Genomic DNA, 25,424 nt, shown 5'->3' with positions numbered 1-25,424 from the left:
CAATTGTTCATTAGAAGAGTTGTGTTTCGAAGTAGCGAAGATGAGCATGTGCGCAAAGCTCTTAAGGTATGGATTTTAGAGCACATTTTTACGGTATATTTTTTTGTTGTTTTGGTCCACATTACCATTTACCAAAATATGGAAAGGAAAGAGCTTTCAGTAGAAGAGATTTACTTCACAGTATCGAAGATGAAAAATTGCATTTTCGACGCTATATGTATTGAGACCTTTTTGCTTCTAGTATCATGTACTTTCAACTGTATGCGTTCACGCCATTAATTATGATACACCCTGTATATCGTCACTCAGTTTCTAGATGGTTCACCTCTTCCGGATTCCAGGGGAAACTAGTAAGACACTGATCGAATATGTAAACAAAGCTATTGATATGAGGTGAAATCCTGTGAGTGTGCAACACACTTAATGTACAGGTAACGCGGATACGATCGTAAATTGACAAAGGCTACAAGGAAAAACTGCGGCAGTCTACGTTTACTTAAGGAAGTTTTACAGCTCTAGCTTTCACTCTAGTGGGCTGTTTTTACTAGTGGTATAATGAGCCGCTGAGAAATACGTGCCCAGTATTAATGTAATGGTCACAGACCTCCTGTGAGTCTTCATGTCGCAACTTAAGCAAAGGGAAAATAGACCAATGAAGTAATAAAAAAATGGCTCTGAGCACTATGGGACTCAACTGCTGAGGTCATTAGTCCCCTAGAACTTAGAACTAGTTAAACCTAACTAACCTAAGGACATCACAAACATCCATGCCCGAGGCAGGATTCGAACCTGCGACCGTAGCGGCCTTGCGGTTCCAGACTGCAGCGCCTTTAACCGCACGGCCACTTCGGCCGGCAAGGAAGTAATAACTCTAAACTGCTGCAGCGTAAGGTACTATTATTCCTCCATAAACTACGGTTTCCCAGACACTAATCGACTTTCGCCCCCATTAGCCACAGCGCCAAGTGTCAACTTAATTTGCGCGTGTATTAGGCATTAACATCGATGTCTGCAAGGGAGACTCCCCCTCCCCCCCCCCCCCCCCCTCCCTAGAATCTATGATGCGGAGTATTTCCTAATTAAAGAATTATGATACATATCTAGGAGTGATTGCCGCGATTCCGTTGAGCCTATCGCTTAGTTGCTTGTAGCATTACGTGGCTGTGCGCAATGAGACAATACTATCGGGTTAGCAGTTGCTGTATGACTTCCATTGTTTGCAATTTCAGAGTCGTGTCGTGGTCATTAGGCTCTCACCTTATCACTCAATAGAACTTACCATTAACCCTGCCGCCCTCAATTTAGAAAAGGTTTGAAATTTGTTGGAAGTCGGTATGTGCTCTCATTCTTAAATAATGAGTGGATGTAGACTAGTTAATTTCCATGCCGTGAGTTAAGCTGTTCATAACTGCAGTGCGTTGGGCATAACACTATGACTCTTAGTAAATAAATTATGACCGCATTTTAACTTTTTAAATTCGGTAGCCTCTCCCCGGTTTATTCAATCTGTATATTGAGCAAGCAGTAAAGGAAACAAAAGAAAAACTCGGAGTAGGTATTAATCCATGGAGAAGAATTAAAAACTTTGACGTTCGCCGATGACATAGTAATTCTGTCAGAAACAGCAAAGGAGTTGGAAGAGCAGTTGAACGGAATGGACAGTGTCTTGAAAGGAGGATATAAGATGAACATCAACAAAAGCAAAACGAGGATAATGGAATGTAGTCGAATTAAATCGGGTGATGCTGCTGGAATTAGATTAGGAAATGAGACACTTAAAGTAGTAAAGGAGGTTTGCTATTTGGAGAGCAAAATAACTGATGATGGTCGAAGTAGGAGGGATATAAAATGTAGACTGGCGATGGCAAGGAAAGCGTTTCTGAAGAAGAGAAATTTGTTAACATCGAGTATAGATTTAAGTGTCAGGAAGTCGTTTCTGAAAGTATTTGTATGGAGTGTAGCCATGTATGGAAGTGAAACATGGACGATAAATAGTATGGACAAGAAGAGAATAGAAGCTTTCGAAATGTGGTGCTATAGAAGAATGCTGAAGATTAGATGGGTAGATCACATAACTAATGAGGAGGTATTGAATAGAGTTGGGGAGAAGAGGAGGTTGTGGCACAACTTGAGTAGAAGAAGGGACCGGTTGGTAGGACATGCTCTGAGGCATCAAGGGATCGCCAATTTAGCATTGGAGGGCAGCGTGGAGGGTAAAAATCGTAGAGGGAGACCAAGAGATGAATACACCAAGCAGATTCAGAAGGATGTAGGTTGCAGTAAGTACTGGGAGATGAAAAAGCTTGCACAGGATAGAGTAGCATGGAGAGCGGCATCAAACCAGTCTCAGGACTGAAGACCACAACAACAACATATATTGAAAAACAAAATTTTAGCTGCCGCTGGAAGCCCTACGTAGGGAACCTGCAAATGCGATCGCGCCCCGGATCAGCCGCTTAGTAATTACAAGTTAAAGGCAAAATATTTTTTGTTGTGACAGGTGTAAGCAAGAACCACCACCAGAAAACACAGTAACGCGGTTATTGTAAACGTAGCGATCAGTTTGTAATAATGAAACCAAACTAGTGACCGCTTAGCTTTTGACGCATGAACGGAGCACTACTCGTCCCGTTTATCTCCGCTCATCTCCTGTTCCCGGTTTGGAGCTTATGAAAATACGATTTATTTTTAGGATTTCGTTCACGTAATATGTTCAGTCCAATAGCGAGAAAGTTCGCCGTATGTTGAAAATTCGGCAGTCTCGTCGGGAAACGCGTTTTCCCAAACTCCCATGTATTGTCGTAATAATTTGCTGCCGTATATAAAGCTAAAATGAAAAGATAGCGCAGCCTATCCAGAACGTACCCGTGCCAGTTTCATGTGTCTACATTAAGTAATTTGCGAGTTAAACGAAATGTAAGATGACGCGTGTGGGACATTGCTGTACTTCTTCGCGCCAGCATGTGCTGCTGCCTCGGGTCATTTTGAACAGAGTATAACAAGGGTCTTGCCGTCATGGGAACCTAAGATTGTGAGAGTTAAATATTTGTTTACAGAGAGATTTTATCGGGATGGTAAATGATTATAGTGTCGCTATAACATGACGGTAGCAAAATATTTGAATCTTGTAGTTTTAAAGGGACATCTATCCGTACGTAGTGTGGTGGTTTTTAGTTTGCTGTTGCTTCAGATAGTATATTTGTAACTGCACAAACTGACATTAAATTAAGGCCGGCCAGGGTGGCCGAGCGGTTATAGGCGCTACAGTCTGGAACTGCGCGACCGCTACGGTCGCAGGTTCGAATCCTGCCTCGGGCATGGATGTGTGTGATGTCCTTAGGTTAGTTAGGCTTAAGTAGTTCTAAGTTCTAGGGACTGATGACCTTAGAAGTTCAGTCCCATAGTGCTCAGAGCCATTTTTTTGACATTAAAGCGGTATTAGTCCGTCAGTTAGTTGGCATTCTATAGGATTCTGAAATACAATTTTATTTAGGGGCATCAATCAAATTGAAAATAAAGCTCACATAGCAGCTCTGACGATGCTGGATATAATGTAATACTTTCTACTCGCACCTCTAGACAGCATTACCAGTGGTGTTGAGAAGAAAACAAAATGCTAGAAATTGCTTTGATTGTTGTACATTGTTGTCCACGCACCTAAACATGCATTGCACTATTGGCTGGCAGTAGTGTGTACCGATTATTTGCAATGCAAAGAATGCTTCCAAGAGAATACTACAAGAATACACCGAACTTCGTTTGTTCTCTGACAACTGCTCAATTCAGGATAAGAATTAGACTCTCACAGCCAATAGATTTCCCTTGTGCTCAACCAATCCTGGGAAACTGGACATTAATTTCTGGTGAGAGAACACAGTTCCATACCCTGTGGTAGGGAATCCGGCGTTAGAAAAAGGCAACTATCTACGAAGAAATTTTGAAGAGGTCTGTAATGAACGACAGCCAAGACGAAGAGTCATTGGACTGTGAGATACTGATTATTCTTGTAGAATGATGTATTACTGTATTCAAACAGAATTGTACGGGTCATACTGTTTGCAGTCGTGATAGTGTTGATGTGAATAAAAAGGAGTGCACGATTTCAGTATCTTTTACGTTTTTCTTTTCTTAAAGCATCAGTTTCCAGTTTTTAATGATTAATTACATTACTAAAATATAACATTAGAAATTCAGTCTCTTGTCTGACTGCATCGTGGAACATAAAAATACCAATACAGATCGCCATATAAAATTATTATACAAATTAAAGTTTCGTTTGTTTCCCCACAAATGTGCCTCAGTTGATTCAATCCACTTTAAAAATATACGATTCATTTATTTTCGTGCAAATGAAAAACTTGCAATGTTACATGCAAATTTTCTATACAGAATTTTAAAATGGCTTTGATGCATACACATCTGTGAAGTATGCTGAAATGTATGCGTCACTCTAACTACAAATTGTCTACAAACCAGCAGCTTTACTGACGTGAGTAATGTAGTTATGTTTGAAAGCAATGTCTGTAAAGAGTGAAACACAATTACTAGTAACCTTCCTGGAACGATGATGATGTCGATTTGATGTGATTTTTGTAAAACAGGTGCACAGTTATTTCGTTTAACTCGCAGATTATTGAGTGCAGAAACATGAAACTGACACAAGTGCCTTCTGAATAGACTGCGCTGTCTTTTTATTTGAGTTTTATTTACGGCAACAAATTATAAAGCTAATATATGGGGAAATGCATTTCCCGACGACGCACCGAATTTCCGACATATGGTAAACTTTTCCGCTACTGAACTGGACTAATCTAATCATATTATGTGAACGAAATCTTAAAGTATAAACTAGGTCTTCGTAGGCTCGAAACCGGGAACTCGGTCAGAAATCAAATAACAGGAGATAAGCAGAGTGCTATGGGACGCCTAATGCTCCGATCATGCATCAAAAGCTAAGCGGTCACCAGTTTGATTTCATTACAAGAAACTGATCGCTGTGTTTATAATTATTCTGTTATGTTTTCTGATCGTGCTTACGCCTGTCATGACAAAAAATGTTTTGCCTTTAATTTGGGTCCACCTCTGTAATTAATAAGCGGCTAATCCGGGGCTCGATCCCATTTGCAGGCTGCCTGGCTTCCAGGAGCAACAAAAATATGTTTTTCAATATTTCATACAGTTATTGACCGAATTTAAAAAGTTAAAATGCGGTCATAATTTATTCATTAAGAGTTATATTCTTATGCCAAAGGTATTGCAGTTAGGAAATCTGTTTAAGCCTTAAGAGGGCGTAACTCATGGCATGGAAAATACTGCCTTCGTTCAGCCAGTATGTAAACACTTTTCCTCCAGCTTGATCTTTCACAATCTTCTATAAGGACATTTCACTATGGCCCTCACTTCACATCACGGATACTCCGCAAATCATACTCTAGTACCTGGCAGAGGATTCATCGAACTACCTTCACAATAATTCTAATCTCGAAAAGCGCCGAAACGGCAAACACTATCATTCTGTTCAAGCTCTGATTTCCCTGATTTTATTATGACGATCGTTTCTCCCCATGTAGATCGGCGTCAACAGAATACTTTCGCATTCGGAGTAGATAGCTGGTGATTGAAATTTCGTGAGAAAATTCCGCCGCAACGAAAAACGCCTTTGGTTTAGTGGTGTCCACCCAAATTCCTGTATCATGTCAGTGATACCGAGGGTCACTCCGAAAGAAATGCACACTATTTTGTAAAAATACAGTTTTCACTCTGCATGTGTGAAAGTTTTACAGTGTGTAGATACATCCTTCCCGCTTGTTTTCAAATTTAGTTCAACCTGTTCCCGTGATTGTCGCCGTCACAGCATGTCTTCAAGATGGCTGCTACACTTGTTCGTCAGAAGCAACGTGCTGTCATAGAATTCCTGTGCTGTGAAAACGAGACAGTGGGAAACATCCACAAGAGGCTTAAAAAGGTGTATGGAGATGCTGCTGTCGATCGCAGTACAGTTAGTCGGTGGGCAAGCAGGTTACGCGATAAAAGCGGGCACGGCAATATAGAGGATTGTCTTCTCAGCGGCAGGCCTCGTACTGCACACACTCCAGACAATGTGCAGAGAGTTAACGAATTGGTGACTGCTGACAGACGCATCACAGTGAACGAATTGTCACGCTACGTTGGGATAGGGAAAGGAAGTGTTTGCAGAATACTGAAAGTGTTGGCGTTGAAAAAGGTTTGTGCCAGGTGGGTTCCCAAGATGTTGACAGTGGCTCACAAAGAAACAAGAAAAACAGTATGGAGCGAACTTTTGGAACAGTACGAGAATGGTGGAGATGAATTTCTTGGAAGAATTGTGACAGGTGATGAAACATGGCCCCATCATTTTTCACCAGAGACGAAGAGGCAATCAATGGAGTGGCATCATGCAAATTCACCCAAGAAAAAAATAATCGAAACCACACCTTATACTGGAAAAGTTATGGCGACGGTGTTTTTCGATTCCGAAGGACACTTGCTTGTGGACATCATGCCAAGTAGAACCACGATAAATTCTGATGCATATGTGAAGACACTGAAGAAACTTCAAGCTCGACTGAGTGGTGTTCGACGTACATCGGCAAAAGCAGGATGTTTTGCTGCTGCACAATGTACGGCCACATGTCAGTCAAACAACCATGGAAGCGATCACAAAACTCGGATGGACAACGCTGAAACAACCGCCTTACAGTCCTGACCTGGCTCCATGTGACTATCATCTCTTTGAGAAACTGGAAGACACTCTTCGTGGAACAAGGTTAGAAGATGATGACTCCCTTGTGCACGCTGCCAAACAGTGGCTCCAACAGGTTGGTCCAGAATTTTACCGTGCGGGTATACAGGCGCTGGTTCCAAGATGGCGTGAGGCAGTTGAGAGGGATGGAAATTATGTGGAAAAATGAATATATTGTTCCTAAAGGATGTATCTACACACTGCAAAACTTTCAAACATGTAGAATAAAAGATCGATTAAAAAAATTAGTGTGCATATCTTTTGGAGTGACCCTCGTACAAAATGCTCTGCTCTTCCTTGAACTTTCTCGATGCAATCCTTTAATCCTGTCTAGTGAGATCCCAGACCGCGGAGCAATATTCCAAATGAGGGCGGACAAGCGTTGTGTAGGCAGTCTCTTAAGTAGATCTGTTGTATTTTCTAAGTGTTCTTTGGTTTGTCTTCCCCACAACATTTTCTATGTGTTGTTTCCAATTTAAATTGTTCGTATTTGTAATTCTTAGGTATTTAGTTCATTTTACGGCCTTTAGATTTGACCGATTTATTGGGTAATCGAAGTTTAACGGATTCCTTTTAGCACTAATGTAGGAGACCTCACACTTTTCATTATTTAGGGTCAATTCTCAATTTTCGCACCATACAGATATCTTTTCAAAATCTTTTTGCAGATGATAAACGACAGCAACCAACCTAAGACGGCTGTTCAGATTGTCTCCCAAATGATTTACGTGGATAAGGAACAGCAGAGGGCCTATAACACTACCTGGGGGAACGCCAAAAATCACTTCTGTTTTACTCGAAGACTTTCCGTCAATTACTACGATCTGTGACCTCTCTGACAGGAAATCACGAATCCAGTCACATAACTGGGACGATGTTCCATAAGCCCGCAATTTCACCACAGGCTGCTTGTGTGGTACAGTGTCAAAAGCCTTCCGGAAATCTAGAAATGCGGAATCAATTTTAAATCCCTTGTCAATAGCACTCAACACTTAATGTGTGTAAAGAGAGAGTTTTTCACAAAAGCGATGTTTAACACCGAAATATTCCACAATGCATTTCAAATTTTTCGATTGAATATTCATCCACAAGAGAGGTCAGATATTTGAAAGTGAAACATTATTTACGTTTTACAATAGCAGGACAGAGCTGACGCCTAAGGTGCATAGAAATAAGAACACAGGTCAGTCAACAAATTTTCATAAAACAAAATATTAAGTGAATAATGAGCTCTAATGAAGGAGAAAAAATAAGTTGTTTATAACGTTATTAATTACGTAAAAACATAATCGTAAACAGGTCATGTTTACTTTGTTATAAATACTGTTTAGTGTGTAAGTATATATTTTCGATAGCAAAAAGAAAGTCGATGTTTTGAAAGGTTCCGCTTCGCAGCACTTCACAACACATAATTGATCAAGAACGTGCGTTACGAAGTTTGCCTTGGCCATTAATAAACTTTATCGTTATTAGTTCCTCAATTCCGATATCATACTCTGACTTTTTGTGTAACGGATTGTAACTCATAATAACCTCACTTTCACCTTTCGGTCTGGGCTAAGTGAATTGACGTGAAAGCCAGTGTGAATTAGCCTTTTATGTATTCCTCCCACTCCAAGGTCCGTAGTATTTTGTTCCAAGTTCTGGAAGCTTGTCACTAGGTGACAGAACCAGGCGGAGGAAAAAGTGTAAGTTGATAGATCACGTAATATTTTTGTCAGATTTGAGATTTAAACCAGGGGAGACCAACCCGCGGGCCGCATGCAGCTCAAAGCTAGTATCAGCGCGGCCCAAGAAGTGAACATGTGTCACAAGATCGGTAAAAAATAAAAATAAGTGAAAATATACTGTAAAATTCCGATTACGTACAGTTATGATAAACAGAGTACTTTCAATTGAAACTCCCGCTACACGATGATTTGTCTCGTCGATCCATTCATTTTTTTTTTTGTTCTCCGCTGTTGTTAGTGCTCATGTTATATGCGGCCCAAAGTACTCGTTCTCTTCAAATGCGGCTCGGCTAAACTAAGAGGTCGATCACCCCTGATTTAGTACAGATCGATGGTTTTTATGGCCGGTATCGAATTTCTTTGACATAGATCTTTGACGTGGTGCTTAAAAGGGGTGTTACTCTGTCGTCATATTTTTTCGTCAAATTTCAAGATGGCGAACAACAACTTGTCGCTATGCGCTGCAGTTGCTAGTACCACAATTGCATAGTGTGTGTGTTTCTAAGAAAAGCGGTGGAAAAAAGGAAACATACTTGGATGAAGCCATAGGTATGACGTCGAGATAATGAAAACATTCAGCAAAAAATTATCAATATGCCGTAATATTACACGCAACTGAGGAAGACAGGACTACAAAAGTTGAAGATGTCACATTCAGCAAAATTTGTTAAGAGAGCGCAAGTGGAGGACGTCAAGTCTTATATATAAATTACTTGCGATTGGATGACAGTGTATTTCAGTATTTGCTCAGTAAAGTGGCTTTCATATTACAAAACAGAATACTCTGTTGAGAAATGCTATATTTGCAGAAGACAGGCGAACTGTGATTTCTTGATACAGGAGTGAGCTACTCTAGTTTACAACGCAGCACTCGAATATCACATTGCACATTAATCAAAATAATTCCAGAAACGTGTGAAGCGATTTATAAAACACTGAAGAGAGAATGTGTGAAGGTAAATAAATGCTTCGTATAGTATGTGGGCAATAAGAACTATTTTCATTTTGGAATAATTTAATTAATGGGATTAGTGTTCTAATAACTACAAAATTAATAAGAACTACGAAAACAGATGAAGCGCTTTTTAACTTGTGGCATCCAGCGTTCAGAAACAGACAAAAGTAGAGTGGAGACCTAAGAAATAATTTTTTTGTTTTAGAATGTGACCACGTCGTCTGTTCGGCTTGCTGAAAGGCTGCCCGGATGTTTCCAGACGTAGGAGTGGCTGGTTGTAGCGGTGGTTGTGGACAAGAAGTCACCTGCAGCATATTCCCCCTGCCCATCAACACATAATTAATAGCATGCGATGTGACACTTGCTCACCCCCACCCTAGTCAAAAATGGTTAAAATGGCTCTGAGCACTATCGGACTTCTGGGGTCATCAGTCCCCCAGAACTTAGAACTACTTAAACCTAACTAACCTAAGGACATCACATACATCCATGCCGACCGGCCCCACCCTAGTCGAAACAAGTTTATTAAAAATAGAGAGAGTCAAAGAAGGACACCAACTTTGAAGCCATATTTACAAACGCACTAAAGAGACGTCAAATAGCTGTAGCGACGCCAGCGCTCGAAGCGGTTACATTTTACATTGTTGTTGTTGTTGTTGTTGTTGTGGTCTTCAGTCCTGAGACTGGTTTGATGCAGCTCTCCATGCTACTCTATCCTGTGCAAGCTTTTTCATCTCCCAGTACCTACTGCAACCTACATCCTTCTGAATCTGCTTAGTGTATTCATCTCTTGGTCTCCCCCTACGATTTTTACCCTCCACGCTGCCCTCCAATACTAAATTGGTGATCCCTTGATGCCTCAGAACATGTCCTACCAACCGATCCCTTCTTCTGGTCAAGTTGTGCCACAAACTTCTCTTCTCCCCAATCCTATTCAATACTTCCTCATTAGTTATGTGATCTACCCATCTAATCTTCAGCATTCTTCTGTAGCACCACATTTCGAAAGCTTCTATTCTCTTCTTGTCCAAACTATTTATCGTCCATGTTTCACTTCCATACATGGCTACACTCCATACAAATACTTTCAGAAATGACTTCCTGACACTTAAATCAATACTGGATGTTAACAAATTTCTCTTCTTCAGAAACGCTTTCCTTGCCATTGCCAGTCTACATTTTATATCCTCTCTACTTCTACCATCATCAGTTATTTTGCTCCCCAAATAGCAAAACTCCTTTACTACTTTAAGTGCCTCATTTCCTAGTCTAATTCCCTCAGCATCACCCGACTTAATTAGACTACATTCCATTATCCTTGTTTTGCTTTTGTTGATGTTCATCTTATATCCTCCTTTCAAGACACTGTCCATTCCATTCAACTGCTCTTCCAAGTCCTTTGCTGTCTCTGACAGAATTACAATGTCATCGGCGAACCTCAAAGTTTTTATTTCTTCTCCATGAATTTTAATACCTACTCCGAATTTTTCTTTTGTTTCCTTTACTGCTTGCTCAATATACAGATTGAACAACATCGGGGACAGGCTACAACCCTGTCTTACTCCCTTTCCAACCACTGCTTCCCTTTCATGTCCCTCGACTCTTATAACTGCCATCTGGTTTCTGTACAAATTGTAAATAGCCTTTCGCTTCCTGTATTTTACCCCTGCCACCTTTAGAATTTGAAAGAGAGTATTCCAGTCAACATTGTCAAAAGCTTTCTCTAAGTCTACAAATGCTAGAAACGTAGGTTTGCCTTTCCTTAATCTTTCTTCTAAGATAAGTCGTAAGGTCAGTATTGCCTCACGTGTTCCAGTGTTTCTACGGAATCCAAACTGATCTTCCCCGAGGTTGGCTTCTACTAGTTTTTCCATTCTTCTGTAAAGAATTCGTGTTAGTATTTTGCAGCTGTGACTTATTAAGCTGATAGATCGGTAATTTTCACATCTGTCAACACCTGCTTTCTTTGGGACTGGAATTATTATATTCTTCTTGAAGTCTGAGGGTATTTCGCCTGTTTCATACATCTTGCTCACCAGATGGTAGAGTTTTGTCAGGACTGGCTCTCCCACGGCCGTCAGTAGTTCCAATGGAATATTGTCTACTCCGGGGGCCTTGTTTCGACTCAGGTCTTTCAGTGCTCTGTCAAACTCTTCACGCAGTATCGTATCTCCCATTTCATCTTCATCTACATCCTCTTCCATTTCCATAATATTGTCCTCAAGTACATCGCCCTTGTATAGACCCTCTATATACTCCTTCCACCTTTCTGTTTTCCCTTCTTTGCTTAGAACTGGGTTTTTATCTGAGCTCTTGATATTCATACAAGTCGTTCTCTTATCTCCAAAGGTCTCTTTAATTTTCCTGTAGGCGGTATCTATCTTACCCCTAGTGAGATAGGCCTCTACATCCTTACATTTGTCCTCTAGCCATCCCTGCTTAGCCATTTTGCACTTCCTGTCGATCTCATTTTTGAGACGTTTGTATTCCTTTTTGGCTTTTTCACTTACTGCATTTTTATATTTTCTCCTTTCATCAATTAAATTCAATATTTCTTCTGTTACCCAAGGATTTCTACTAGCCCTCGTCTTTTTACCTACTTGATCCTCTGCTGCCTTCACTACTTCATCCCTCAAAGCTACCCATTCTTCTTCTACTGTATTTATTTCCCCCATTCCTGTCAATTGCTCCCTTATGCTCTCCCTGAATCTCTGTACAACCTCTGGTTCTTTTAGTTTATCCAGGTCCCATCTCCTTAAATTTCCACCTTTTTGCAGTTTCTTCAGTTTTAATCTACAGGTCATAACCAATAGATTGTGGTCAGAGTCCACATCTGCCCCTGGAAATGTCTTACAATTTAAAACCTGGTTCCTAAATCTCTGTCTTACCATTATATAATCTATCTGATACCTTTTAGTATCTCCAGGGTTCTTCCATGTATACAACCTTCTTTCATGATTCTTAAACCAAGTGTTAGTTATGATTATGTTGTGCTCTGTGCAAAATTCTACCAGACGGCTTCCTCTTTCATTTCTGTCCCCCAATCCATATTCACCTACTATGTTTCCTTCTCTCCCTTTTCCTACACTCGAATTCCAGTCACCCATGACTATTAAATTTTCGTCTCCCTTCACAATCTGAATAATTTCTTTTATTTCATCATACGTTTCTTCAATTTCTTCGTCATCTGCAGAGCTAGTTGGCATATGAACTTGAACTACTGTAGTAGGTGTGGGCTTCGTATCCATCTTGGCCACAATAATGCGTTCACTATGCTGTTTGTAGTAGCTTACCCGCATTCCTATTTTCCTATTCATTATTAAACATACTCCTGCATTACCCCTATTTGATTTTGTGTTTATAACCCTGTAGTCACCTGACCAGTAGTCTTGTTCCTCCTGCCACCGAACTTCACTAATTCCCACTATATCTAACTTCAACCTATCCATTTCCCTTTTTAAATTTTCTAACCTACCTGCCCGATTAAGGGATCTGACATTCCACGCTCCGATCCGTAGAACGCCAGTTTTCTTTCTCCTGATAACGACATCCTCTTGAGTAGTCCCCGCCCGGAGATCCGAATGGGGGACTATTTTACCTCCGGAATATTTTACCCAAGAGGACGCCATCATCATGTAATCATACAGTAAAGCTGCATGCCCTCGGGAAAAATTACGGCTGTAGTTTCCCCTTGCTTTCAGCCGTTCGCAGTACCAGCACAGCAAGGCCGTTTTGGTTATTGTTACAAGACCAGATCAGTCAATCATCCAGACTGTTGCCCTTGCAACTACTGAAAAGGCTGCTGCCCCTCTTCAGGAACCACACGTTTGTCTGGCCTCTCAACAGATACCCCTCCGTTGTGGTTGCACCTACGGTACGGCTATCTGTATCGCTGAGGCACGCAAGCCTCCCCACCAACGGCAAGGTCCATGGTTCATATACTACAGAAACAAAAAATGAAAAATACACGGTTATTATAAACGACTGAAGCGCTTTCAAGATGGCTACAAGTGCCAAGAAATCATACGATGTGACTGAAATGCATTTACATTAGTCTGCTGTAACAGTGCAAAGACTCATCAAAATGAAGTCTGACAGAGATCCACCAACTGCCAACTCCATTCGGCGACAGCACACGCACTTTGAAGCTTCCGGGTGCCTCTGCAGGGGGAAACTGATGAGTCGGCTTGCAACAAAATGAGAAATGGTTGACCGTGCGTGGACGAGTTTCGCAAGTAGTCCACAGAAGTTTGGCACTGTGATACGTCATTTCATTACTGCCCCTGCAGTAGTCGCCCTCAAACCACAACAGAGACTGTCAGGGTGTATACGTGGACGAGAAATAAAAATTCCCGGATTTCCCGGTTAAAAATAGAATATCTCCCGGATGAAAGCACACTTTTTCCGTGTTAAGTAGCAGTACAATTTTCCTCGGAACTGTAAAACTTATCAATCCTTTCAGTGGTTGTGGTTTTATACACCGGCGTAGAATTTCCAGGCACTTTAGAAAACGAAACTCAGAGGGAAAAAACATGTTTTGGAAAGATGTCTGATGTGCAACAACATGCACACTGCATATTTTAAAAAATCGACTTTTATAAAATATGTTCATTTTGCAGCGCACATCTTTCTGAAGAGTCTGATACATGGAACATATATGCTCGAGGGAAAGTAAGACATGTTATTTGGTCTTAAGCGTACCAAAGTGCACTGTCACGCCTCTTCACACAGCATTCTTCTGTCGCACGTCTTTGAATTTCGCTCTGTGGAATTCAAACATGTAATATTTTGTAATGGGTGCCATCAAACTATATTCAGGACAGTGGAAATTAAAATGTCCTGTGGTGCCTCTCCTGCTCCCAGTTGGCCGGTTTGACATCCTGCCCCTCTTTAAAAAAATCTCGAAATAAATACTGGATGGGATTATTTGTAACTGGCAGAACAAGTACTCTTCAGAAAATTTGCAATCTTTACAGCCTATTAGCTAATAACTTGCTGTTTTGTGTGACATAAAATTAAATATAGGACATATAAAACAAGTAAAGAGAAGTGACAAGCAAGACGGTATACATTTCTTCAGTCCTTAATTTCTCTCTAACTTTGCTGCAGCTTTACATGGTGTCCTTTCTTTTTTGTGAAAGGATCTATTATCTCACCAAAGTTCATTCACATTGAGGTGAACAAAAGACGAACGACTTTTATGATCAAATCTACGGCGAGGCCCAAGAATTGAACACATTTATTTGGCGACAGGCGAGAGTTGACAAAGTTCCCTATTACACCATTAAATTTGTTTCACATAAATATTCGATATATCACCTTTGACAAAGAAATATGATAGTGTAATACCGGCCTAAAGAGACTACTTTCAATTTGAAACTCCCGCCACACGATGATATTATCTCGTCGATCCGATCCAGTCCTTTTTTGTTCTCCGTTGTTATTGCTAGTGCTAAGTATGTTAAGTGAGACCCAAAAATACAAATCCTCTTCTAATGTGGCCCGTGTAAGGCCGGTATTACACTATCAAATTTCTTTGTCGATAATCTTTGATGGTGTAATAGGGAACTTTGTCAAATGTCATCCAATATTTGATCAAATCTAGGGCCTCGCTGTAGATTTGATCAAAGAAGTCGCTTGTCTTCTGTTCACTGCAATGTGACATGTTACCACATGGAGCGCTAGCATCGCTGCAGTGTTCTGTCGTCGGTAGTGCTTTTATAAACATTGCCGGCAAATACAATTGGTGTGTGCCGACAACTACAGAATTAAGAGAGATGTATGAAGCTGATGAGGCGCTTTACAGCGTGAGGCACCCTGAATACAAAAATAGGTGAAGAAGATTGGAGACCTAACCTGACCTAACTTAACCTAACCCTCTCCTGTAGCAAGGAATCGGGACTGTTACAGTGAGCCTGTCTTCTGCAGATTTAGCAGTTCTTAAGTGAATATTGTGCTTTGTGATATGAGGATACAGTTCACTGAGCACATACAGAAATGTATGCTCATCCATTCTTAAGTAATTGATATACGACTTGACGTCCTCCACTATAAGCTCATGTAACAAGTTTTGTTGAACGCTTTTATCGTGTCGTCGTAAAACCCACGGCTTCACCCAGGTATGTTTCCATTTTTCTCCCGCTTCTCTTCCGCATGTGCGCACAGTGCAATTGTGGTACATGCAACTGCTGCAGTTAATAACAAGTTGTTGTTGTCAGCCATCTTGAACTGACGAGAAGTATGATGACAGTGTAATACCCCTTCTAGCGCTACGTCAAAGATCTTTCTCAAACATGTTTGACGGAATATTTGATCACATCTTTGACAAAGAAATTTGATAGTGTAATCCCGGCGTAAGCTAAAGGGCCGGTCTCCTCTGACTTAGACAGTACAGATCGATTGTTCGGCCGCCAGACAGCTTGTGCCTGCTCTCTGCCTGCAGAACTTCGTGGTGCGGCAGTCGAGCCAGCCTGACACGATGGCGATATCCGTGCGGCTGCCGGCGGGCAAGGGTCCTTACATCGAGCACTACCTGGTGCAGGCGCACGGCGGCCGCCTCGGGCTCGAGAGCTCCGACAACCGCTTCGACAACATCCCGTCGCTCGTCGCACACTACTCACAGTGCTGGTAAGTGCAAACTCTGCTTGTCTGGAGTGTACCCGTGTGATATCTAGGCACAAGTTTAACAACAGTGGACGGCAAATTCTTTTGCCGTAGCACTTTGTTTTGCAAGGTCATCTCACTGTTGTGTAAACACGAACATTCCACAATGCTGTAACGAGTTCCGACCAGCCAGTGGTCGTGTCAGTACAACCGATCGGACAACATTAGGTACAGGTGGCGGACAAAGTCGGGGTCTGTTCATTCGTCTCTATTCACAGTGCTTCAGCATACCGGTATATTTTCATGACTTCCTGTTGTTCGTTACACTTCTTGGAAACAGGCTTCATGAGAATTTGAATTTTTCAAACACTGCAGAATTTAAAACACTTTCTAAATTAAACACAGCAAATTATGCAGTTCATTTTTATTGTATTATTGCTAAAATAACAACACGCAGTTACCTCCCTGTTCACTCACAGATTATGGTCAGGGAGATAGTATTTCAAATTCGCAACATAACTGTTTGCAAAAACACATTTCGGTTATGACAAATTGTGTTCGCAACCAGACTTTATTACTCATAATTCCAGCCTTAGAGAAATTATTCCACCCCATGATTCCATCAATGGAGAAATTTTCCAAATTTTTATTTTAAAAATCAAGAAGAAGTAATTATCTTATGAATTCTTCTGGGGTCCTGAATCAAATTTTAATATCTTTCAGCCTGCATGCATTTCATGCAAATCCTCCTACAATTCTCCAAACAAATCGGAACACCACACTGTTGACACGGATTTCTTCTTTTCCACTTCAAACAAGGACTGCAAAAGGTTGATGTTTACCGTTATTCAAACCATTGTTTCTATATTTGAGGCCAGTATCTCCAAAACAGCACGTTTTCTCCGAGACTTATCGGAATCTGTTGCAGTCCAGGCAGCTGCAAGGTAATGTTAAGTTGCCTTGTTCTTATGTTAGTTAGCGCGCCTTCAATTTTGTCCATCGAAATCAAACCGAGCGAGCACATCCTGATTTAGGTTTTCCGTGATTTCCCTAAATCACTTCAGACAAATGCCGGGATGATTCCTTCGAAAGGGCACGGCCGATTTCCTTCCCAATCCTTCCCTAATCAGATGGGACCGACGACTCGCTATCAACCAACCATCGAAATCATCTTTTTGTTTGTACCAAAGAAGTACGCTTCTCCATTGTCATCACCTGTCGCGTTGTCATCACTTTCAGTTTCCTGTTCCGAATTGGTATCGTGATCACTAAATCATTGTCACTGTCATCAAAGCTGTCATCTGAGAATTCACAGAGGCTGTCGTTAACAGTCACGTCCGTCTCGCATAGAAAACGTTGCATAGAAGGGCTAGCTTTCCTTACCACGGAGAAACGGTAACGTTCAACAAAAACACGACTTGCAAACACTATTGTACGTATTGTTGGATGTAAGGTCCGCCAGTTGCGAAGCCTCGCTTTTTTCCAAATTCCCAAACGTGTTTCAGCACCACTGTGCTATCAACAGTGGGTTTGTTTTATTTAATTGTAATGCGCACATTTTTACTAAATGATTACAAAGTTATGTGGATATTTAGTTCAAACAATAATTCGTTTCATTTTGTTAATACCTTTACACTTGGTGTGCATGATCTTTCAGGACCATTTGTGCATTATTTATTACAGGTGGCTTGTCATCGGCAGCTGAACGATGTTGATGAGAAATTTTGTTGGGAGTTAACCTATCATTTTATGCTCTAAACGTAATTTAGTTTGTCGCCATATTTCGCTCATATGTTGGTTTTTACTAAAGTTTTCGTGTGGCAAGCCCTTTCATTCTCAGCATCATATTAAGATGTTGTGAAGCACACTTAAATATAACACGTATTTTCACAAATAAGGTCGTAAAAGCACATTGTACTTCACCAAAACAGTGTAATTGTGGTTGTGTGTCCCAGCCCAGTCGGTGTTCATTTGTTCACCAGTGAGTTCGGCTCCAAATTTTCATTACATCACTCTGTTGCTGCGTACAAGTGTTATCATGCAAAAATGACACACTAGAAGCATTAAAGAGCGCAGTTGCATCAAATTCCTGCCAACAATATATGTGATTATTAGGTCGTAGGTAACTGCCTCATTGTGGGGTTGTGCTGCTAGCTCGGAATCTGGGTCATTTTTGTTGTGCATTGGCAGGAGAGCCAACCCAGGAATACTAGACGAAGCCGAAAGGCACGCGTTTTAGCTCACGCAGGCTGGCGTGAGTTCTGGAACAGGAAAGGGAAATTAGACTTTAGAAAAACGGACGTAGCTGGTGGAATACTTAACTTTAATTCATTAATGGTGAACGTCGGTCTGACGGTACATGAATTACAAGATCAATAGCAACTGATAATGGCGCCTTGCTAGGTCGTAGCAAATGACGTAGCTGAAGGCTATGGTAACTATCGTCTCGGCAAATGAGAGCGTAATTTGTCAGTGAACCATCGCTAGCAAAGTCGGTTGTACAACTGGAGCGAGTGCTAGGAAGTCTCTCTAGACCTGCCGTGTGGCGACGCTCGGTCTGCAATCACTGATAGTGGCGACACGCGGGTCCGACGTCTACTAACGGACCGCGGCCGATTTAAAGGCTACCACCTAGCAAGTTTGGTGTCTGGCGGTGACACCACAATTTTCTTGCCCTGATCGTATATATAATTACTGCTGCTCATTTTGACTGGTAGCGTATCACTATGATAGCTGAATCAATAATGAAAGAATGGGTACGGTCTCGCTATTATAAAGCAACAATGGAATGGCGCAAGACAATGTTATTTATGATTGGCGCACTGTACACATCACATGGGACGCCCGCCGGAGGGTTAACAAGAAACTTCTTAAACATACTAATGGTTCAGAGACGAAAATCTCTTTTAGCACTGTCTCCAAAAACATATTTTTTTGAGTTTATGTACTCGTAATATCTTGAACAATATCTGCTTAAATTATTACTAAAATGAAACTTCAGTATGGTTAAATACTGCAGATATTTGAAATAGTTAACATAAAAAGTTCCCGAGAAAAATTATTCACCACTTCTTTTGGAAACTTCTTCATACTTCGAATGTACAACAGTTTTCTTTCTCAATTTGCCGCTGTTGTATCTCTTAGAATTTTGTTGCCCTTTTCTGACTATCACATCTACCTTTGCTTGCATGAGCTTCCTTTGTGCCGAAGTTCTGCTTCATTTTCCGTTGGGTAATACTTCCCTCTTTGTTGAGACCATTATTGCTATGCATACGCATAAATTTGATTCTAGGTGTATGATATTACCACAAAACTGTTATTTATTGAGTAAGGCATTTGTTGTGCTTAGTCACATCTACTATTGGGCAAGGGGTGTTTTGGGGGGGGGGGGGGGGGTAGGAGACTCCATGACCAACTTAATTATTCTTACATTTTTGGATTAAGTATAACTAAAAAATTTGAAGTAATTTTAGAATCTGGTAGAAAATCCTTTAAAGGCACTATTATTCAAAATTTTAGTTTAAAAAGGCATACAGCTGCACTACAGTAGTTGCAGAAGGTGTAGATAAAGTACGTATGGCTAGTGTACACACATCACCATGTAGAGTGCCTGTGAGCCACTCCCCTTCACCCTTCTCCCCTCCCTCTTGAAAATTGGGCACAGTGTTGTGGAACGCTCATGTGATTGTATTGTAAAAATATATGGAAAACAAAAGATTTTTAGCAACCAGTCACTTAATCTCTGTGGAAAGACTGCAGTTTTTTCCCATTATGTGAGCATCAGTGATTATTTCTGTTGAAATAATTTCATCAAATACTTGTTATGTGCTGAAAATTATGACAGGTGGCCCATCAGGGTTGGTCACAGCTATTCTGTTTTGGTAACAAAGGACCAGGGAAAGCTATTTCAGTCACAGAGATTATGTCGTTTACAAAACTAGATCCCAGCAATGGCAGGGAGTATTCTGCTTATGGAAGGGTAGGGAGCAAGTTAATGTCAAATTTGAAAAGAGGGAAGAGATGTCTAAGACTGAGTAAAATAACATAAGGAAGGTATATGAATCAAGGTACACTAAGGATATATAATAAGCCATGGCTGCAAAATACTAACACGAATTCTTTACAGACGAATGGAAAAACAGGTAGAAGGCGACCTTGAGGAAGATCAGTTTGGACTCCGTAGAAATATTGGAACACGCGAGGCAATACTGACCCTATGACTTATCTTAGAAAATATATTAAGGAAAGACAAACCTACGTTTCTAGCATTTGTAGACTTAGAGAAAGCTTTTCACAATGTTGACTGGAATACTCTCTTTCAAATTCTGAAGGTGGCAGGAGTAAAATACAGGGAGCGAAAGGCTATTTACAATTTGTACAGAAACCAGATGGCAGTTATAAGAGTCGAGGAGCATGAAAGGGAAGCAGTGATTGAGAAGGGAGTGAACAGCATTGTAACCAATCCTAGATGTAATTCAGTCTGTATATTGAGCAAGCAGTAAAGGAAAAAAAAGAAAAATTCAGAGTAGGTATTAAAATCCACGGAGAAGAAATAAAAACTTTGAGGTTCGCCAACGACATTGTAATTCTATCAAAGACAGCAAAGGACTTGGAAGAGCAGTTGAATGGAATGGAGAGTGTTTTGAAAGGAGGATATAAGATGAACATCAACAAAAGCAAAACAAGGATAATGAAATGTAGTCAAATTAAATCGGGTGATGCTGCTGGAATTAGATCAGGAAATGAGACACTTAAAATAGTAAAGGAGCAAAATAACTTACAACGGTCGAAGTAGAGAGGATATAAAATGTAGACTGGCAATGGCAAGGAAAGCGTTTCTGAAGAAGAGAAATTTGTTAACATCGAGTATAGATTTAAGTGTCAGGAAGTCGTTTCTGAAAGTATTTGTATGGAGTGTAGCCATGTATGGAAGTGAAACGTGGACGATAAATAGTTTAGACAAGAAGAGAATAGAAGCTTTCGATATCTGGTGCTACAGAAGAGGGCTGAAGATTAGATGGGTAGATCACATAACTAACGATGAGGTATTGAATAGAATTAGAGAGAAGAGAAATTTGTGGCACAACTTGACTAGAAGAAGGGATCAGTTGGTAGGGCATATTCTGAGGCATCAAGGGATCGCCAATTTAGTATTGGGCAGGGGCCAGTGGAACTGAAGTGTGTCAGCGGTGTTGCTATCAGAATTATCCTCAACTTCTGTCAACCACAGTTTGACATTATGCTCCCAGTCTGAAGCAGTAAGTCTTTCAACCACATCTAACTGAGAAGACATACTTGCTATACAAGGACAGCAATGTGTATATGCATTATTTTTTACCCTCAGTCCATTCTTGTCTAGTTTGTGTAGATTGTTCCTGTTTGAGAAGTTTGTAGCCCTCAATAGGCAGTATTCGTTTTGAGCCACAAAAGACTTTTCATTTTTGATGTTTTCTTGTGTTGTAACCAGTTCACTGTTCCTTTTGATATGTATTGTGTATCACTTTTCTGCACTATATACCTTAAAGATACAGGATGAGGAACCTTGTGAATATTTTTTCCAGTGCATTTTCGGCCTCTTGTCCAACAATGTATCGGTTTATCAAAGCTTCTCGAGTCCAATCAAAATTTTTGGAGTCCATTTCACTGCCTGCTTTGAATTAATTTATTTATCACCTGCCGTATTCTGCATCCGTTTGTGTTTCAGTGACGAGCTCCCTGTGCAGCTGACATTACCTCGCGCTCTGAGGGAGGCACGGAACAGGCAGCAGCTTTCTTCCCTTGCATTGCTTGGGCAGGGTGAGTATGTCTGTGACCAATCTTGTCTGCGGTGTTACTATCAGAATTATCCTGAACTGTCAACCACAGTTTGACAATATGCTCCCAGTCTGAAGCAGTAAGTCTTTCAACCACATCTAACTGTGAAGACATACTTGCTATACAAGGACAGCAATGTGTATATGCATTATTTTTTACCCTCAGTCCATTCTTGTCTAGTTTGTGTAGATTGTTCCTGTTTGAGAAGTTTGTAGCCCTCAATACATAATTAATTAATGAATACATTTTGGTAACATTTAATGAAAACTTTGTTACAATTTCCTGTGTGTGTGTGTGTGTGTGTGTGTGTGTGTGTGTGTGTAATAACAAGTATTAAACATTATTCGATGTGCACAACCACAGTTGTGATACATTAAAAAATGGTTGGGGAGGGGGGGGGGGGTAACAGTGGCCAGCATTCCCTTTTTATTGTTAGTCTTTTCTAACAGAACAAGACAAGTATTGGAAGAGGGGGAGGAGGAGATAAAATAAAGAAGGAAAACCATCACTAATTGTGATGGACCTAAAAATGAACGGCTCCCTCTCTCACATAACTTCTCTTTTATAGTCGTATCTACTAGTGTAAAAACTGTTTGCTGGATCCATTAGTTGAACTATTCAGCACAGTTTTATACTTTAAGTTTGCCAAAAGTTATGTAAACAATAAAACATTCTATTTGCCTGAATGTAAGCTGATTTTTTTCTCCCAAAATCAGCAATGGAAAATTAGTGGGCAACTTATGTGTGCAGCACCACAAACACTGCTATATTTTAATATCTTACAAACTTCGACTGTAGTGTTTGTTCATTAATTACTAATAGAATCAACACTTTCATTGAAGTTTGGAAATTAGTTGTTGTATATGATGTAACAGTGTAACTGTCTTACATTGTTGACATTTCATGTAGGTAGTGACTATTATCATGTTCAAGATTCTACAAGATTCTACACAAAATGACAAGTGTACTTTTCTCAAACTGAGGAGTTAGATTTGGTTCGCACCATTCAATGTCAACACTGGTGGTAGGGCGACAGGAGATTAACTGTCTTTGGAACTCTAAATTTCCAGCTCACAGCTATTTGTTATGTGAGCAGTATATGTAGTTAAGAAACTTTCAAAAGACATGGATCAAGGAAAGCTGCAATTATGCAAGAGTCTCACTGTATTGTGTACAGCTTTTGTAAGTGGGTAACATAATACAGATTTTTCTCCACTATATCCCTCTTTCCTCCCCCCCCCCCCTCCCCCCGCCCCCTGTGAAAAGTAATGGTGTGGCTGATATTCGGATGTGGCTTATATTCAGGCCAATAAAGCTATCCTAAGTTGTGTGACATGTACCAGGTGATCAAAAAGTCAGTATGAATTTGAAAACTGAATAAATCACGGAATAATGTAGATAGAGAGGTACAAATTGACACACATGCTTGGAATGACATGGGGTTTTATTAGAACCAAAAAAACTACAAACGTTCAAAAAAATGTCCGACAGGTGGCACTTCATCTGATCAGAATAGCAATAATTAGGAAAACAAAGTAAGACAAAACAAAGATGATGTCCTTTACAGGAAATGCTCAATATGTCCACCATCATTCCTCAACAATAGCTGTAGCCGAGGAACAATGTTGTGAACAGCACTGTAAAGCATGTCCGGAGTTATGGTGAGGCATTGGCGTCGGATGTTGTCTTTCAGCATCCCTAGAGATGTCGGTCGATCACGATACACTTGCGACTTCAGGTAACCCCAAAGCCAATAATCACACCGACTGAGGTCTGGGGACCTGGGAGGCCAAGCATGACGAAAGTGGCGACTGATCACACGATCATCACCAAACGACACGCGCAAGAGATCTTTCACGCATCTAGCAATATGGGGTGGAGCGCCATCCTGCATAAACATCGTACTTTTCAGCAGGTGTTTATCAGCCAGGCTGGATATGATGCAATTCTGTAATATGATTGTCAAGCACAGTCACTGACGTTTTGCTGTCCATCCCCATGTCATTCCAAGCATGTGTGTCAATTTGTACCTCGCTATCTACATTATTCTGTGGTTTATTAAGTTTTCAAATTTATACTGACTTTTTGATCACCCAATACTTATAGGTGTATGCTGAGAATCGTACTAAGTTTTCAGTTGAACATTTCAGAGTTCTGGCGGTACCCGATGGCAAACCCCCGCCCTCCTGAAGTTTCCCTGCACCAGCAGCAGCATCCTCAGCAGCAACATCCCCAGCAGCAGCAGCAGCAGCAACAACAACAGATGGTGGTCGGCACACTGGAGAGTGTGCAGAGGATGCAGACCAACACCGTCGTCAGCGTCGGCACCGGCACGACCGACCAGACATCGCCGAGCAGTGCAAGTGCCAGCTCCCTCAGCAGCTTCGGGAGCGGTACGTGTGTTTCTGTTGGGGACTGTGCTTCTGTAGCTTTCTGAAGCTTTGCAGTGGCCATCTGTACTCTAAGCTCAAAGTTTATGTCAGTAATACCTATCGGAAACGTTCGTAGGAAGTTGTGGGGGGTGGGTGAACAACTGATTATATAACTGATTGTGTAATGAAGTTTTCTTTCCAATCCCAGGAGGAGTATTTTTAACTACGTGTTAGAGTGTGATAACGCCACCATCACCACAACCACCAGCACAACCACCACCACCACCACCACCAACAACAACAACAACAACAATAATGTAATGTACACAACTCCCAACTCACAAACTCTCGGTCCTGCCAGAAGCAAAGCGAACAAAGATATACTTAACTGTAGAAAAATAGTTTTGATCTGCTTTTTGTAAAAGACATTATTAATGTTGTAAGTGATTATGAAAATTGTTATAGTAATAGTTGACATTGGTAATGTTTTCAAGATTACAAAATATGTTTGACAATTTTTTGGTATTATGATACTTTTTCCAGTTAGGTCTTCCATACATATTTCCAGTGCTTTGTTTCTAAAAAAAAGTTTGAGGGTACTCCGACACTGGATATAATGCAGTGAAAATTAGTTATAACTGAAGCACGGGATACCACCCGTCTGCTTTTAGCCGTGACGTCATCAACATTTCGAACTACAAAAAAAATGGTATCTGACTCTTCAGTTGATTTAGCTCAAATGAAGCAGGCGATACTGAGAAACACCCAAACATACAAGAGAATGTGGCATCGAACACTTCAGTTGATATCACCTCAAATGAAACACAGTTTGTTAGTTTTCTGCTCATCTCGCACCTCCAACTTAACTTACAAGTTGCAGTGAAAGATAGGACACACTGTAAAACTTCACACAACTGACAAGAACGGGACAGCAAGCGCAAACGAATAAAGAACAACAAAACAAAAATGGCAATGAATCGCGAAGGATCGTTGTAGCGGGACTATAGAGACATCTGTCGGTAGCTCGGCGTTTGAGCATATGCGTATCCGTTTAGCACTACCGTCGCCTTCTATTAGCGGGTGAGGGCACTACACGCACACTTGTCAAAATGGCTGCCAGCAATTCAGTTGTCGAGAACATTTACCGCAGCTTCGAAATGCTTGAAACAGTCAATGACATCACTTTTCCC

General features: G+C 40.8%; 1 protein-coding gene across 2 annotated transcripts in view; it reads left to right on the top strand.

Moving 5' to 3' along the window:
* LOC124551369 (protein sprint) overlaps nt 1–25,424 on the top strand; it is a 153,767-nt gene that overhangs the window by 48,954 nt on the left and 79,389 nt on the right. For both annotated transcript variants that reach the window (XM_047126408.1, XM_047126407.1), the window contains 3 exons: nt 15,888–16,072; nt 21,753–21,844; nt 24,013–24,255. In XM_047126408.1, the coding sequence (XP_046982364.1) occupies nt 15,924–16,072; nt 21,753–21,844; nt 24,013–24,255 (484 nt within the window). In that variant the 5' untranslated portion in view covers nt 15,888–15,923. The remainder of the gene's footprint in view (nt 1–15,887; nt 16,073–21,752; nt 21,845–24,012; nt 24,256–25,424) is intronic.

This window comes from Schistocerca americana, chromosome 9, assembly GCF_021461395.2.
Source record: "Schistocerca americana isolate TAMUIC-IGC-003095 chromosome 9, iqSchAmer2.1, whole genome shotgun sequence".
NCBI classification, from domain to species: Eukaryota; Metazoa; Arthropoda; class Insecta; order Orthoptera; family Acrididae; genus Schistocerca; species Schistocerca americana.
Note: the sequence above shows the minus strand (reverse complement) of the source record. Positions and strands in the feature narration are given on the sequence as shown.